This window comes from Episyrphus balteatus, chromosome 4 (assembly GCF_945859705.1).
Source record: "Episyrphus balteatus chromosome 4, idEpiBalt1.1, whole genome shotgun sequence".
Classification (NCBI taxonomy): Eukaryota; Metazoa; Arthropoda; class Insecta; order Diptera; family Syrphidae; genus Episyrphus; species Episyrphus balteatus.
Window position 1 is genome coordinate 50,544,298 of NC_079137.1, and position 17,940 is coordinate 50,562,237.

At 29.7% G+C, this 17,940-nt stretch overlaps 1 protein-coding gene across 1 annotated transcript in view; it reads right to left on the reverse strand.

The window, feature by feature from the left end:
- Positions 1-7,494: 7,494 nt before the first annotated feature.
- Positions 7,495-17,940, reverse strand: part of LOC129917919 (uncharacterized) — a 28,396-nt gene continuing 17,950 nt past the window's right edge. The window contains exon 3 of the mRNA XM_055998150.1: positions 7,495-7,846. Coding sequence (XP_055854125.1) covers positions 7,705-7,846 — 142 coding nt within the window. The 3' untranslated portion in view covers positions 7,495-7,704. The remainder of the gene's footprint in view (positions 7,847-17,940) is intronic.

Genomic DNA, 17,940 nt, shown 5'->3' on the forward strand with positions numbered 1-17,940 from the left:
ACACGTATACAACAATATGATGACCAGCATACATTTATCTAATTCAAACTAAAGAACTCCTAAAGTTCTATAAATACACGAAGAGAGTTTGGACCTAGAGGATGATAAATATCTAAAAGTATGACCTGAAAATTTTTTATTTTTATAAAATTCTTCTTACTGTTGCCCATTGACCGAAAATTGCTCATTTTGAAGATAAAGTTTGATGTACGGTTGTCTGGTGTGAAGTTTATAGCGACAATTTAATACCCGAGGATATAGCTAGTCCTGGATATGCTGGTGACTGCACGTAGCAGGTCTACAGGCGGCAATCTCGAAACTCTCGCTCACAGTAGTAGTATGATCTGAAATTGAACGAAATGCATGGAATATTAACTACTTTGTACACACACATATACACACAGAGATATATCGTATATTATTCCTTGAGCCTTTAAAAAGACGAATACAATATGTAGATCGAGATCAGAAATAACAGGATATAGGATGGCGAGTTATGGGTGTCAGGATAACTATACAGTGGAATGTGTTATGAGGGCAAAACTATATAACCAGTTCGCTATCTCTCTGACGATACTACGCCAAAGGAGGATGAAACAATAATAAATAAAAGTCTTCTTGTTGTTCATCGTCCTTTAACCCGCTTTTCACCGTCAAAGTGGGTGGTGGGTTGGGGCCCACAGTGCTATAGGGGTGATGTGTCATGAATGAACGATTTATTATTCATCTTACAAAATAACTTAGTATTTTGTTTGTCTGGCTGGAATAAGGGTTGGAGAGAGGCACGCAGAACCTCATATAGGGAAACGAATCAAAGCCAAAAAGGGGTGCGTGTTGTGGGAGTAATATTTAATTTCATAAGTAGATACATAAATGATGGTATACATTAGGGTGGGTAAAAAAAAAATCGAAATTTTTTTTTTTTTAGTTTGTACTCCGAAAAATATAGATTGCTAGACACCTCTAGAATACACATACCAAATATCAGCTCTTTATATTAATAGGAAGGTCCTCCGCTTCGCAATTTTCTATTTTTAAATCAAGCTTCTACTAAAAAAAATCATTTTTTTTATAAATCGACTTTTTTGCAAATTTCTTTACATATTCTTGTAGGAAATTGAACGCTCTACAAAAAAGGTCTCACATATTTTTTTTTCGTTTATCTAACCGTTTAAAAGATATTTGAGGTCCAAGAATGCAGAAAATCTTTAAAAATTCGTTTATTGTTCTTAATTTTGTAACAAATTGAAAAATTATAATAAATCAAACGCGAAACACATATTTTTGTAGGAAATTGATTATTCCATTTTTCATTAATCTAACCATTCTAAAGATATTCGAGGTCAAAGTTAAAAAAAAATTACAAAAACAAATTTTTAAAGATTTTCTGGATTTTTGGACATCAAATATCTTTTAAACGGTTTTTCGGAGTACAAACTCAAAAAAAAAAAGAATTTCGATTTTTTTGACCCACCCTAATATACATGCTTATTCATATGTGTTGTATATCAGAACATATATGTAAACAAATACCGATAAGTGCAAACGATATTTTCTTGTCTTTATCGTAAGTTAAAATAATGGCTAGCCATTTTGCTTACACATATGAAATAATTTATCAATTTCGGGGATTTGATTGTATTTATTTTGTTTCGTTAACTTTTTGCATTACAAGTGGGTATTGACTGCAGGAATATGTTATGTTGAAAAGATTACTCTTCATAAAGCAGAATATGGCAATATGCGTGTAGAGGTGTCTCGAAAGACCAATTTATTTCAATCACTTCGTGAGAATTGAAAAATCAAATACGTCTGTATATTCAGTTTTTATAGGTAAGTTTGAGGTGTGAAATTGTTATTTTGCATATTTCATCAGGTGTTAGAATTTGGTAATTCATATAAAAATTCATTTGAATGATTTACTGTTTTAATATTTTTTCAAATATGAAGCACAATGTCCTTATGCATAAATGATAAATGAAAAAAAATTATGTTTTAGAAATATACTAATAACTTTTAAATTTGATTGTATTGTTTTAATATCGCACACTCATGACGATCGAATTATAAGAAAGAGCTGTAGTTATTCTTTTAGCTTTGATTAGTTCTTAACATCAATAAGAAAGGTGTGCTTTCGTTCAGTGTGCTCTTTTTATACCTATTTTTATTATTTTGACTATTTTATGCTGTCCAAAAAGTTCGATACTCGCTAGATTTCAAGTCTAACGTTAATTTGTTCAATACTTGTTCAAACAAAAAAAAAAAGTACACCAAATTTCGCTGTACCGATTTAATTTGTATTCAGTATTATCAATAAAATTGCTACTTTATATTTGGCCATAAAGAGTTCATAAAATGTAGGATATTAAGAGGACTACTAATCATTAATAAACTTTTTTTATCAAAAAACAAAACCGACTTCCATGGATCAAAACTGGGTTTTCTGGTTTTTCTAATAGTTACTATGGCTATAACTGAACGAAATTGAAATGGGACCACATTGCAGCCACCAGCTTTCGAATACAAAAAGAATTATCAAAATTGGTTCACTCAGTCTAAAGTTATGAGGTAACAAACATAAAAAAAAAAAAAAAAATACAGGCGAATTGAATACTTCCTCCTTTTTGGAAGTCGGTAAAAAAAAGTTAACCAAAAGATAAGATATTCTGTTAAAATAATGAAATAAAAATAAGAAAAATATGACTTTAACTGGCTATACGATTTTGTATTTGAATACCTATTTAAATACACTAAAACAAGAGAAACTATTGTGAGAAGCACATTTAACTACAACTTTTAACTGTACGACATCCTGGAGCCTAGATATTTGCAAAAACTCAAAATATCTTAAAAATGGATTTTTGTGCTTAGCTGCACTTAAAGAAATGGTCTGAGTGGTGAAATAATATGAGCTCCTATTGATCTTGACTATTGTATTTAAATCAATAATTACTTTTACAGAAAAGAACTTCTTTGCTATTTACCGCCAAATAAGACAATCAAACACTAAAGGGGCGGTCTTGCCCCCACTTCCCCTATAAATATGAAAAGATTTTGTAGTTATTTGATTTGTGTTCGCTGTGGTTCTAATCCCTAATAAAAACAGAAGGACCAGCAATGGGAACGGGTCGTAATTCTGTATTCCAAAATTCTGTATGACCAATATTCTGTATCTGAAGAAAAAATTCTGTATGAACATAATTCTGTATTCCATTATTCTGCTTTTCTATTATTCTGTATTTCAAAATTCTGTAAATCCAAAATTCTGTTTTTCAAAATTCTGCAAATCCATTATTCTGCTTTTAAAAATTCTGTAATTTTAAATCTCTACATTAAAACATGTCCCTCAAGTAAGCAGAGCAAGTACCCCAAAATTATATCAAGTGCTCCCCTACTTTTGGAAAAACTTAATGTTCTGCTAACTGGATTTAAAGTTAGCAGAGCAATTACCAGAAAATGCCTTAAACTGTTAGTAAAAAATTCGGGTTTGGTTTAATATTTAGGTGCCAAACAAAAATCCAAAAAAAAAAAATTTTTACAAAAATGATTTTTTTTCTGTAATCTTTGAAAAAAAATTGTTTTTTGAAATTATCTTGAATAATTAAGTGCTTTGAGTTAAGTACCAATTTTTCGAAAAAAATTCCGAGATTTTCCATTAAAAAAAAATATTTTCATTTTCCATATAAATTCATGTTCTACTAACTTGAATTTGTTTTTTTTTTCAAAAAATTCCACTTTTTCGAAAAAAATTGGACATAAATAATCGAATGTTCGACTAATTTGAATTAAGCGCTCCATTTTCAGATAAGTTTTCCGAGATTTTCATGTACTGCTATCTTGATTTCATTTTTCTCAAAAAATTCAATTTTTTTCGACAAAATTCGAATGGAGTTATTAAGTGCATGACTAATTTGAGTTAAGTACCCTATTTTCCAAAAATTCTTTCTTCGTTATTAAACATAAAACCATCGACACACAATTTATCCTTTCCTTTATTAGGTTTTAATAATTTAATATTTTCCATTTTTCTGAATTCATTTTATATCACGATTAACTCATAACACTTAACTTAAGCTGGCGAACGCAAACTGCTTCAAGGTTCTGCATAGAAAATATCAAAATTCTGTACTCCAAAATTCTGTAAATGATAAAAGAAAAATTGTTTTGATAATGAAAAAAGTGCGCACTTTTTTCATTATCAAAACAATTTTTCTTTTATCATTTACAGAATTTTGGAGTACAGAATTTTGGAATACCTACAGAATTTTGAAATCCAGAATTTTGTGTTTACAGAATTTTAGAATACAGAATTTTGAATTTACAGAATTTTAAAATACAGAATTTTGAATTTACAGAATTTTAAAATACAGAATTTTGGAATACAGAATTTTGGAATCCGAATTTTGGCCCATACAGAATTTCGACCCCAACCCACCAGCAATTAATATAAATAATATAATATAAACAGACTGGCTAATAGGTAATGTTAACTATCAGAAAATGGTGCACTAGATTTCTATGTGCTTAGCAAACGTAAAAATTCGAAACAAAGCAAAATAAAAATAAAAAAAAAGTTACGCATACACCACAGTGACATTTTATATTTATACTTTGAAAATTAATAAATATATTGATGCAGTACAAACTTTAAAGTTACCTATTTTTTTTTTTTTTTCAATTTAGCGTTCTTTGGTTTATTATTTAATGACTATAAACGCATGGAATTAAAATTTCGTATTTCATTAACATCGACAAGGAAAAGGTTGGAGTATGGGTAATACCAAAACAGACGATCAAATGTGTATTCAATTTTGTAAAATTTAAATAGTGACTTTATTCTTTAGAAAAAATAATAAACTTTTTAAGTACACATGCGATTTTAGTCGCGCGATTATTCAGTCGCAAAAATGGATCACAAGGATTTCAATGCCTGTGCACACACATGCTTCCCGCGAAAATTTGAAAATTGTGTCTACAGTCATTGAAATTGTTGTCATCTAATTTGCGACTGAATAATCGCGCGATCAAAATCGTATTTGTGCGCCTAGCCAAATGGCGTAATTTTTAGTGGTAAGCTTTTCATATAAAATAAAATGCACGACTTAGGTCGCACGTACCTGCTCTTGCAGTTTAAAACACTTTTATGTTAGTTTACTTGTAGATTTTAAGAGCTGCCTCTATATAAATTTAAAGAAATTTTATTGGTGTTAAGGAAGAGCCGACATTTAGGGTAAAATTTTGTTAATTGAAAAAAATATATATTTTTTGTTTGACTTTTTTTGAAAAAAAAAAAAAAAATAAATAAATAAAAATGCAGTTTTATTGCAATTTCTTTGAATATTACGTCTGTAAAGTGTAATCAAAATCGTTAGAGCCGTTTTTGAGTTATTTGGTTTGAATTGAAAAATTTGTATAAAAATACACTTTCTAAGCGAGATATAAAAAAAAACAAAAAAAAAAAACAACTTTCAGAATTCCATAAAAATCATTTGTACCAAATTTGAAAACATCCTTCCACCCGTTTCGGCTGTGGAAATGTGTACAGATGGACGTACACGGACGTACACGGATGGACACGGACGGAATTCCGAGACCCAATTTTATGGAATCGTAATGTTGGTTTTGATTTAAACCTCAAATTTTTTTTCGAAACGAATTGATATAATGATAAAAAAAGGTATTTTTTTTAAAGCTTTTTCTTGTAAATGATGAATTCAGTTATTCCGTTTTTCTACAAAACATAGGTACAGATATAAATATGTAAGATCTTAATCTTTAACTTAAGTACTTTACTATAAGATTTATTATCTTATGGGTACATTTTTTTTACAATAAAAATGATCATTATTGATCATCAGTAGATCATTTTTTTTAACAAAAGCACACTGCCTGTTTTCTTAAGAATGACGTTTTCACGTAAAATCATCGTCCGTAAACCGACTTTACAGACAACCACTTTTGTGAGTAATGTTAACATCAAAAAGCTGCGGCATTTCAAAATGGTACGATAATAAGGTGTAATTATTGACATTAAGCTCATAAACAAGAACACCTACTGCAGGGATATTTTTAAGAACCATTACATTTTCTGAATATTTAATTGTTTATTGCTTTATCGGACAACATTATTTAGAAGATTTCATGAAATTATATTTATCCCGTCATCTTTTTTTTTCAAGAGGAGGATTATTATAAAGAATAAATATGAAAACCACTTAGGCTTTTTTTTTTCAGTCCAGCTGAGTCTCCATTCAAACATGATTTTCAAAACATGATTTTCTATTGTTTTCAGCTTTTAATTCCAGCTTAAACTTGTAAGACCGTATTATAAAAAGTTCTGATTCCATTTATTAATAAAAATCATGTTAAAATTGAATGTGATAATATCCACAAATTATCACACTTCAATGGGTTAAATCATTTCATTGAGTGAGAAAAGAAAAACATAAAATAAACGTAAAATACACACGGCATCGTATGACACTCAGCCTTGAATTTGAACTATTACGATTATTATTATATTTTATAAATATTTCCATAAGCCATAACTCAAATTGGTAGTCATACTGTCACTGAAAAACTTTCATGCCAACTACGTTATTACAATAAAGTTTATGTTCTCTCAACATCCTTCGTCGTCATCGTCTTCGTAGTACTCGAATCAGGATATAAAATATATATTTTCCCATCTATTTATATTTATAAATGCAAAATCCGTATCCCATTTTATGTTGGTATACATTCTCTGGAAGGTACAATAGAGAGGTTGGGGAAAAACTGTTCTTTCGAACAATTGGTAAAGTTTATTTTACCGCGACGTATGATGACTTCACAAAAACTTAACTTAGACAACTTAGACCATTCAACCGCCCTCTTCTTTTTTTCTATCTTGTCTTTCTCTTGTTCTCTGACGTAGGTAAAAAACTTTTTTAATTTCACCAAATAAAAAAAGCAGAAAAGAAAGAAAAAAATAAAATAACAAGTTTCCTTGAAGACAGGAACAAAAAAAAAAAAAAACAGAAGAAAAAAAAGTCAGTAACGACATCAAACTTTAACCACACTACTTCAGAAATTCCGAGTTGAGAATAATTACACATAACACAACCACTACAGACAATAACAACAACAACAACAATACGAGGAGTACCACCCTCAACGTTCTTTATACAACTTATTTAAAGGAGATCTCCTCCAAAAAGGAACCACCACAACGATTTGTCATCCCTTTATTTGTCTTGAAATTTGTATACATTTGAATAATTAATGCGTTAGGGTGGGTCTGTAGAGAGAGAGGGTTTTTTTTACAACAGGACGTCAAAGGACATTCAATGTGAAAAACTAAGATATCATTCTTCAAAAAAAAAAAAAACAAAACAAATGATGTCACAGTCCGCATAAATCAGTGATGCTATTGAATTGAAATAATGATTGTTCGTATAATCCTTAACGACATCACTTCCAAAAAAAAAAAAATATACATATAAAAAATCATTTTGTGAATAAGGACCCAAAGTCAAAAAAGTTATGTTTTCTTTATTATCATTTATCAAGAGAAGATTTATTTTTTTGTTAAAATTTTTTATTAAGTGAGGAATTTGTGTTATAAGAAACAGAGATAGAGAGAAAAAGCGGGGTGGGGGAAAAGATTACCCAAAAGGATAGAATAGACAATGATATTTGGAAAATTTTGGGTTAATTTATTTGTCAACAAAAGGGTACGGTACGGATACCGGACTTACCCTTGAACAATTTAACCCCTTCGGTTGGGACAGAGCTCTGGATGTTGGCCATAGCGCAGGTAGACTTCCATCTGTTGTTCAGCTCTGGAATCGAAGGCAAAGTAGGTCTGAAATTGTAAAAAAAAAAATATTATAATATAAAGTTTTTGACAATGATTTTTTATAAGGGTGTGAATTAATTCATAGAATAACGACAACATTTTGACAACAGTCTCGCATAACTTCACACAAAAGCTTAAAAGCAGTTGCTACCTAATTACTATAATCGACTTGTCAACTTTAAGATTAACTCACAAGACCTATAAATATGATTTTGTATATTAGTTACATATATTTTACCTATGAATACTGTATACGAATAAAAAGAGTTATGGCGCACAGCAAATGAAAAAAATTTACTACTAACTTAGAAAGAAAATAATTTGCAGGACAATGATATGAAAAAATGTCGACGACTAAAATAAAATTGGTATTCAACCTTTTTTTTATTTATAGATAGCTTTAATTAGATAGATAACGAACAAGTGTCACGTTATTTTCAAAAAAAAAAAAAAAGTTTTTATGATTTTTACATTAATCATTTGAAAAATTTCAAAAAAATTAAAAAAAAAAGTTTGTGAAATTTGTTCTCTGTAATTTTTTGTCCATAAATAATTCAAAAATTAACATCAATAAATATGCATAAATGCATTTTATTCAGATGATGGAATTAAACAAAAATACGACTTGATACATTAAATCGAAACTTTGTAGGTAGGTATATTAAATTGTAAGAGTCACAACCAACATTAATCGATATTTTTAACTTGGAGTCCAATTATCTTAAAATCCATGAAAAACCTATTTTTATTGATTTTTAAATTGATCTAAAGACTTTTACATTACAGGATCTCAAAACTAGAAAGTTAAAGCTTTTTCATATTCTAGTAGGTACTACAACGGCCACATTTAGCAAAAAATGAAAATTTTTTAATTAATTTTGCTTGACAATTTTTTCGACCGTAAAATTTAAAACAATTATTATAAATTAAAATCAAAATAAGACCTATATAACCAACGACGAATATTACATTTATTAAATGATGCAAAAGCTTGGTTTTGAAACAATTTTTTAAGTTTTTTTTTCCAAAATTGCAATGCGATTGAAAGAAACAAATTTTTAACGTTTGTAAATTTGCCCCTTTTTACAAAAAGTGGCTATTTTTGTTATATCTTTATGCCAAATTTTCAAAAAAATCAGAATAAAAATATTTTTATTTTTTGCCGTAACTTTTTTTTGAATGTTTCAATAAATTTTAACTTAAAAAATGATATGAAATACCGGTTTGTTCTGCCATAATGAGGCGTTCAGAATTATTAAATGGGTCAAGTCCACTTCTCTATAAGTCGGATGTTTTAAGATTTTAAAATTATATGTTTGTTTTTTTTTTTTTTGTTATTCTGAACGCCTCATTACATATGTATAAGCGATTGACCAAAATATATGGCAATTTTAGCAAAAAACGAGAACGATATAATGAAGACCAAATTTAATCGAAATCGGTGGAGCCGTTTTTAAAAAGCCTATTGTAAAAAACTTCAAGCGAACACATTAAGGCTTTAGATCAATGATGGACGCACATACGTCCAATAAAAAGCAATAAGGATTGTGATGAAAAAAATTTAAATAATTTTTAGGAAGTTAAACTTTTTGATTTTTTTCTTTCGAAAATCATTGTTAACGGTACTCCCCAAAGAATCTATCTTACTATTTGCTATAGAACCGTATTTTTATAATCTGAATTCCAAAACGAATAGTTCAGTTACAATAAAAATTTTAATACAAATGTATTTCTATTATGTTTAAAATTAATCAAACAAAAAAATTTTGGAATTTTTTTTTTTTTTTTTTTAATTTATTTTAACTAAACAGTACCTATATTTAAGTTAGGCCCTTCGCATAATACTAAATTGTTTTAGATCCTTTTTCTGTCAAAAAAAAATCAAGGTGCCTGTACAAAAGAAGAGTCTTTTTTTGTGGGGAAGGACAACTAGAGTTTTTGGTCGCAGGCCCTCAGGTAACGTTTCTCTATTTTTGAACACCAGAGTATTTCACTTTACCAGAAACAAGCGCTTAGCTTTGGAACTATTCTGTTTTTAATTTTAACCAAATACAAATGATGAAAAACCAGAATTAGAAGTTTTTGTCAAGAAATCAATAAGGAAAAATAAATAAAATGCACGACTGGGTCGCACGTACTTTCTCTTGTAGTTCAAAGTATCTTTATCTTAAATATCTATTGGAAATTTGAGATTTTGTTTAGTGTGCGGAAAAAAAAAATCGAAAGTTAAAAAAATTTAATTTTTAAAATTTTTTTTCAAAAACTTTTTTTTTAACTTTTTATTTTACATTTTACACTTTAATATAATGTCTGTAAATTTTGAATAAAATTGATTTATGCTTTAATGAAATATATGAACTTAAAAAATATATCAATTTTTGAAAAACGGCAACGCCATATTTCCGTTCTCCGAATTTTTTGAGAAAAACTAAAAACGCAGTTTTGTTAGAATCAATAAGAGTATTATGTACACCAAATTTAATCAAAATTGTTAGAGCCGTTTTTGAGAAAATTGCAATACCTCGAAAACGTTATATGGGAGGTATGCTTAAAAAAAGAGATATTGAAAAATAAAAAAAAACGGATCTAGGGATCACGGATCAAGTAAAAATCACCAATTCCAAATTTAAAGCAAATCCATCCATTCGTTTAGGCCCTAGCTCGATGTACAGATGGACGCACAGACGCACAGACCGACGCACACTGGGGCAGCTCCATAGAGATCAGTGCGCAAAAGGTCACTTTTAAATGTTGTCGAAAGAAGAAAAAACTTTTTCTTTTCTGAAAGTATACAGTATTTATGATATGAAAAATCCATTTTTTTTTTATTTAGATGCCTTGCACTATGTTAGACACGCGGTCAAAGTTGATAAGTTCGTTGTGAAATTTGCAATTGGGAAATAGTACATAAATAAGTTCCTTTTGTTTTTTTTAATAACTTTGTTATTTATTGTGCCATTTAAAATATAAAATATGTCCATGGAAGGTTAAGGTGTGAAGATTAATTTTTTTATTTTAAAAATGAAAAAAAGAATTGTTGTAATTAATTAAGGGATATGAAGTGCGAGTGTTTTTTTTTAGACGTTGTTTTAGTTTTTGTACAATATCTTCCGTGGCGGCAAAAGTTTAGCAAACCTAATAATTGGCGAAGACTAAGACATACTTCCTTAGTATGAATGTGAAAGCAGAAGTGCTAAACTTCTGCCGCCTATATTTTTTTTTTTCATTTTTGAAAAATAGTGTTCGCGATGGGGAAAATACGATAATTTAGGCGACAAGAATTGATAACGGTATTTTGTAGAAGAGTTCAATACAATCATTTTTTACTATGGGAGGGGGGGTCTATCTCCCCCCGTTTAGGCGGGAGGGGCAATTTTCCAAAATATGACGAAAAATAAAAAAAATAATAAAAAAACAACGGCAACACTTACAGTTATGAACGATACTTTTTTCAAAAGCCAGAATTATATACTTGATTCTAATTTTTAAATCAAATTATTTAAATTAATTGTTCTCTAAATAATCAACTAAAAAGTCAAAATTTGGGAAAAAAAAATAAAAAAAAAACACATTCAATACTATTTTTACCAAGACTGTGAATTTAAATATGAAATTAATCGATGAAATTAACTGCCTCAATTAATTTCTTATCAAATTCTGAAAACCATATGCTTCTATGACTCCTAGTTTTTGAGAAAATTGAAAATTAAAAAACTACCTTTTTATCAGATTTGTATTTTTTAGCTGTTTTCGTTTTTACACAAACATAATGTTTGCAAGCAGTATGCCCCCTAGCAACCCCCCTACTTAGGCTTACTATTATAATATTTCGGGTGGGTGCGATTTTGGGTTTAGCCAAATTTTATTTAAAATTTAAGTTTTTCGAATCCAAAAGAAACTTTGTACATACCCAACCTTGCCCCCACCCCAAATCTTTTATTATGCCCAAGCAGGGGGTTGCAGGGGGATAGCATGCGGGACAAAGAGGGTCCCAAAAAGGGAGTTAAGTTAAAAAGGTGTTAATATTAGCGAAAATAGCCAAGAAAATGAAAATCTTATACAAAGATAATACTCTTATTTTCAATTTTCTCGGAAACTAGAAGGCATTGAAGCAAATGGTTTTCAGTTTTTGATAAAAAATTAGTTGAGGCAGTTTACTTCATCGATTAATTTCATATTTAAAGTCACAGTCTTGATTAAAATAGTATTCAATTTGTTTTTTCAAATTTTTTTTCACAAATTTTGACTTTGAAATCGATTATTTCAAAAACAATTGATTGAAATAACTTGATTTTAAAACTCAAATTAAGTGTACAGTTTCTGCTTTTGAAAAAAGTATCATTTATACCTGTAAGTGTTGCCGTTGTTTTTTAATAGTTTTTTTTTAATTTTTCGTCATAATTTAGAAAATTGCCCCTCCCGCCTAAACGGGGGGAGATAGACCCCCCCTCCCATAGTAAAAAATGATTTTATTGAACTCTTCTACAAAATACTGTTATCAATTCTTGTAGGAAACCTCGTATCAAAATATTAAACCTACCCAGCCTACAAATGATCCACCAAAACATATCAGAAGCCAACTGACCAAAAGGTTTTCTTTATCCAGCTTCATTAAAATAAAAGATTAATTTCATAAAAAGAAATGCAATTTATTTCAAAAAAATAAAATCAAACATTACATTAATACAAAAAAAAAAAAAACATTAAACAAATAATTTCACTCGCCAAAAAAATCACCGACACACCCTGTCCTAATAAGTTAACAAAAAACTTGCGCATCGAGCTTAAACCCATTGTGTAGTGGGATGAAAGTTTCGCTGAGTATACCATATCATACCGATCAGCCATTAGTATCCGCTTTCGTCCCATTGCCATCCGTCCCAATGTAAAAGAATTTTTATGCAAGTCCTCGTGTTGCAAAAATGCACACGACAAATTCTTTCCAATTCGAGTCATAGTGCGAACAAGAAGTTTCTCCCGCCTGTGTAAAACAAAAAAACAAAAAGTATAACAAAAGTAACAAGTACTTACATAAAAGTAAAATAAATCAAAAATTATAAGAACAAAAAGAACAATCCAAGTGATTATTTCATCCCCAATCCAACAAAAAAAAAAAAAAAAGAAAGGTATACACGAAACATAATAAAAAAAAAAAAGGTAAAAGAATTAAGTAATTTTTTTCTTCGGTTTAGGAAACCAAAGGGAATCCTTGATCGTGTGATTAGAGGTCATCTCCGTCCTGTCGGTCAGGACAAACGAGGCCCTCTTTTCCAATATTGGCAAAACAAAAAAAAAAAAAAATAAAAAAAAATCGAATTTAGTCCAGTCCATAGGGGACAATAATCGATTATATCTTCAGGATTACGATTCTGAAGAGGTTTGTTGCAATAAAGGGAGGGGTTGAACTTCCAAAATTAGACAAACTCGTCTTGAAGTGATCCTGAAACCAAATCAGGAAAATAATTTCCCAACTAGGTAAGAATTTTATAAATCTGCATCGCCCCAACAACCTAAGAAAAAAAAAAAAAAAACTTATTCCCTTAGGCATATCCAGTTACCCTGTAAGGCATTCAAGCTTCCTGAAAATTCATCCAGTGGTTGCAACAAGACACCAGAGTCTGCTTCTTCTTTTTTTTACCGGGTTGTATTAACCCCAAACAGGATCTTGGCTCGATAGAACGCCACCATCAGTTGGTTCGAATACCGGATTCTCAAATCTGAACCATCCCCAAAAATTGGTAAGACTTAATATTTCTCTAGAAGTGAATGAAAAACGGTAGTTTAATCCGAAAATGTCATTCCTTAGGGGATAATTTTATTAGGAATTTGTCTTGAAATCCATACTGATTGGCGGTTGTCATTCAGAGTTCCTTTCCGTGTTCTGAACACAGAAATCTTCTGGAATCTGGAATCTCCGTACCGTTAAGCAAAAATTAACTTTGGTCTTGAAGAGCCACCGTCTTCAGAAGTCTGAATTCGAGTCCGATTCGGTTCTTCAAGAAAACATCAGACCCAGTGTCTGTAAGAGACTCCTATTCATTGATCCCAAATGGTAAGAATTCGAAAATATATCATATAATTAAACCAAAATTAGGTAGAGCTAACTCTGAATTTTATTCTTTAGGGATTTGGTATAACCCAACAATCATCGAACAAATCCAATTGAACCAACGATTTTTATTTGAGTCGACAAGTGACTCCAACGTCAACTTTAAAGCATCCCTTCGTGACAAAAGTAATCCAATTCAGTGAAAGAAGTTCAAAATTAAAGCTAGAAAAAAAAAGAAAGGTTTGAGTCAGTAATAAAAGAAAAACAAAAATAAGGGTATAGTGCATAAAGTATCTGAAAAAAAAAAAAAAAAAAGATTAAATTAAAGATAGTTAAAGAAGTCTGAAAAGAAAATTAAAGTATCTGAAAAAAAAAAAAAAATTAAATTAAACAGAAAAAATTAAAGAACCTGAAAAAAAGAAAGTTAGAGTACCTAGTAAAAAAAATTTAAAGGAAATAAAGTTTGATTAAGAATTTAGAATTAATATTGATTAATGAAAACAAATTAACCTGAAAAGAAAGTGAAAATAAGCTAGAATTAATAAAACTAAACAAAAAGTAAATGAGAAAAGAATTATAATTTGAATTAAAGAAATATGAAATAGCAAAAGATAACAAAAAAGGATAAGGTTAGAAATTAAGATAAATAGATAGGAGTGAAAGTTAAAGATACTTACCAGGAAAAAATTTTAATTAATAACAATCGTTTAGCTTTGATAAAACAAAAAAAAAATAATTTGAGAAAATAATTAAATCAAACTAAATCAACTTTTGATTTTTAAAGCAAATTCGATAAACGATAAATTTTGGAAGCTCAATAAAAATTAATGAAATTTAAAGTAAATTTACAACAAGTGAATTTAAAATAAATCAGATGAAGAGTTTTAGATTTGAAGTAGAGTTAAAAGATAGATCTTCTTAGAGAAGATATTTTCAATTTTTTTTTGGTAAAGTCTTATCCGAAAGTGAATCATAATAAAAAAAAAAAAAAAAAAAAAAAAAAATTAATGATAATCCTTAAGTAGTAATGCCAGGTGTAACATCCCATCCATCGCGATAAAATAATTTATTTTGAAAAGTGAAGTAGAGATTCTTTCTTTTTTTTTAATCCTTGATACCCTTTAATATAAAAAAAAAAAAAAATAAATCATTTAATAACGACGTTTAGCAGAAACCAGATCAAATGCTGTGCACATCATTAAGGATCTTGGGTAAGTGAATTTTTGTTTTTGCTTTTACATTTATTTTTGATTTTTATATGCGAATGTTTGTATAAAATTTATATGGACATGACATTTAAATGAAAAGATACATACAAAAAAGATGATAAGTTAGTTAATTAAAAGAAAAGAAATTGAATATTGGGGTTATCAGGAGTGATAAAATTCTAAAAAAAAAAAGGAAAGATAAAATTAATTATTAATTTTTTTTTTTATTAAATATACGGTTGTATACTTACATGAATAGTATGGTCGATGTATGGTGATGACATTAAGAAATTTTTTTTATTAATGTAAATAGTTTTTAAGAACCAGTCACTTACATATATATTTTTTTTTAAAGTGAATAAAACGAAATATTTTCGATGAAATGATCGAGATAAATTAAATTTTTGATTTTTAATTATTTGAACGGGTTCTCAGTTTCCGATGAAGAAGAATTTTGGAATTCGAGTTCAAAAGGAATAATGTTTACTTGGATTTGTAAACTTATCGAAGATTTTTATGTTATTTGATTTAGAAAAAGATTAAATATGGAGGTTTAAAGAAATTAATTCGGGAAGTGGATGTGAGGTTGGTGAGAGTGAGGGGAAGTTCCTAAAAATGTTTTGAGGGGAAGTCAAAGATTTCCCCCTTTTGATTGAGGGCCGTTACCAACATTAAGGGAGCGCGTAATGGCATAGGAATATTCCATTATTTTTTTTTGGAATATTATGTAAGGGTGGGTAAAGAAAAGCTCCGAGGACACAAAAATCTATGTCCTCCTCTAAAATGAAGTCATAAAAAAAAAAGATTTAAAGAAATAGGTAGCTAGATTCGGGTCCCTCTTTAGTAGATGGAAACATTTTCAATCGAATAACAGCGTAGATTAAGGCTTGGAAAAAAAAGTAACCTAGTCCCTTGGCGAATAACAAGATCCCCCCCATCGACGAGCTAAGCATGGCAACCAGCAAGCCTTCGGTTATTAACGACAATGGGACACCACTATCAACACCTGCCTGGACGGGCCGGTGGGTCTGTAGACATCGGTCCTAGAGGTGGGGAAAGTTGTTAGTGGGAATCTTGAAAGGAAGAGCGCGTGAATTTTGGGTTCTTTTGTTTTGGAATCTTTTCTGATTTCAAATCGATTTAAAAGTCGGTGTTTTTGGTATTGAAATTTAAGGATCGATTATTTCACAACTTTTTTTTTTGTGGAAAGGTTTAGATGCGCAAACAATAATATCACGTGATAGTTGCAAGAAGATTTATATATAAATTCAAACGTTACAGATGGCGCCCAACGTGGGGCCCGAATTTAGCAACCGAATTATTTTTTTTTGTCAGATTATAAAAGTTATTCAGTATTTCATTTCAAAATTTTTTTTTAAAATTTTTTTGAAAATTGAAAGTTTTGATTCCTTGTGAATTATCACCGTGCGTAATGAGCAGCCATCGTCGTCCGAGGGGTTAAGGTATTTATCTAGGACTCCTATTGTCGCGACGTGGTATGTTATTATGTTTCACACATATTATGCTGGCGTTTTTCAATGTCCCTACTTAAATGGTCATTATTAGTTTTGAGTATATGATTGCGTTTGAAAACAAGAGCTAATATGAGGAATGCAGTTAGTTGATATGATTTTTTTTTAATTAGGGTTTAAGACTTTTGTCCGGTAGATTAAAGGAAATAATTTTGGATCTATGACTGTTGCGAAAGTTGAAAACCTGATTTAGGAAATTATTTCGTCAATTGATATTAAAGTTTTACAAAAATAACTTAGAAAATTTGTTATTACATCTTGTTCAAAGAGTAATGAAGAATTTCGGGCGTAATCCGGATGGCTAGATTTATAAATTATTCTTGGCTATCGACAGTTGTTACGTTAAGAAGGAGATCATTTCGTTTTTGGACTTAAGCTTAAAGGAACTTCGTTTTAAGAGTTTAAATATATTAAAGAATAATAGTTAACATTTTTTTTTTGGGATTTCAGTTTTCTTTTAAAAGAAAATTGAGAAACCATATTTTGGTATTTTTTTTTAGGAACTAACCTTCTCTCATCTCACATTCACTTCCTGAGATAAGTTTATGAAAAAAAGTTTACAAATATTACATTTATTTTTGATTTTTGATTTTAAAATTTTGTTGAGGTTTTGAGGTTTAGAATTTTTATATTTTTTTTTTAAACCAGTTTTTGTAGAAAGCTAAAGAATTTTATTTATTCTTTTTTTTGATAGAGTTATCAGAAGAATTGATTTGAAATTAAATAAGGATTAAAGAGTTTCTTTGAAAAGTTATAAAAGGTACAAAAAAATAAAATAAATTTAGAAGTTAAATAGTTAAGAATTAGAATAAAACTAATTATTTCTGAAATAAGGTATTAGAAAAAGTTTTAATTCAAGTTTAAAGCTATGGGTCGCACAAAGAAAGACAGTAGTAATACCCATAATACACGAAGTAGTAGTCAGCAAAGGCCCCCATCAGAAGCAACAGATAATGATGTAAATGAGGGTGAGCAAGAGGTAAATGAGGGTGAGCAAGAAAACACTGAACCCGCAGCGACCGTGTCAGGTCATACTGACCCAGTAGGTGCAAATGAGGTTGGTCATTCTAGCCGTACCAGAACTTCGAGCGTTAGGGATCATGACACCTCTAAAGATGGTGAACAATTTGAGTCGTACGTAAGAGAAGTTGTCACAGCAACCGTAGGACTTAACCGTACTGAAGATCAACGCTTCATACGCGAAGAATTAGAGCGAACTCAAGCTGAGTTAGTGCGACAGGTTAGGTCGATGGTTAGGGAAACCCTTACGAATTTCACACCAGCTGTCCCTGCAAATCAACAAGATGCTAG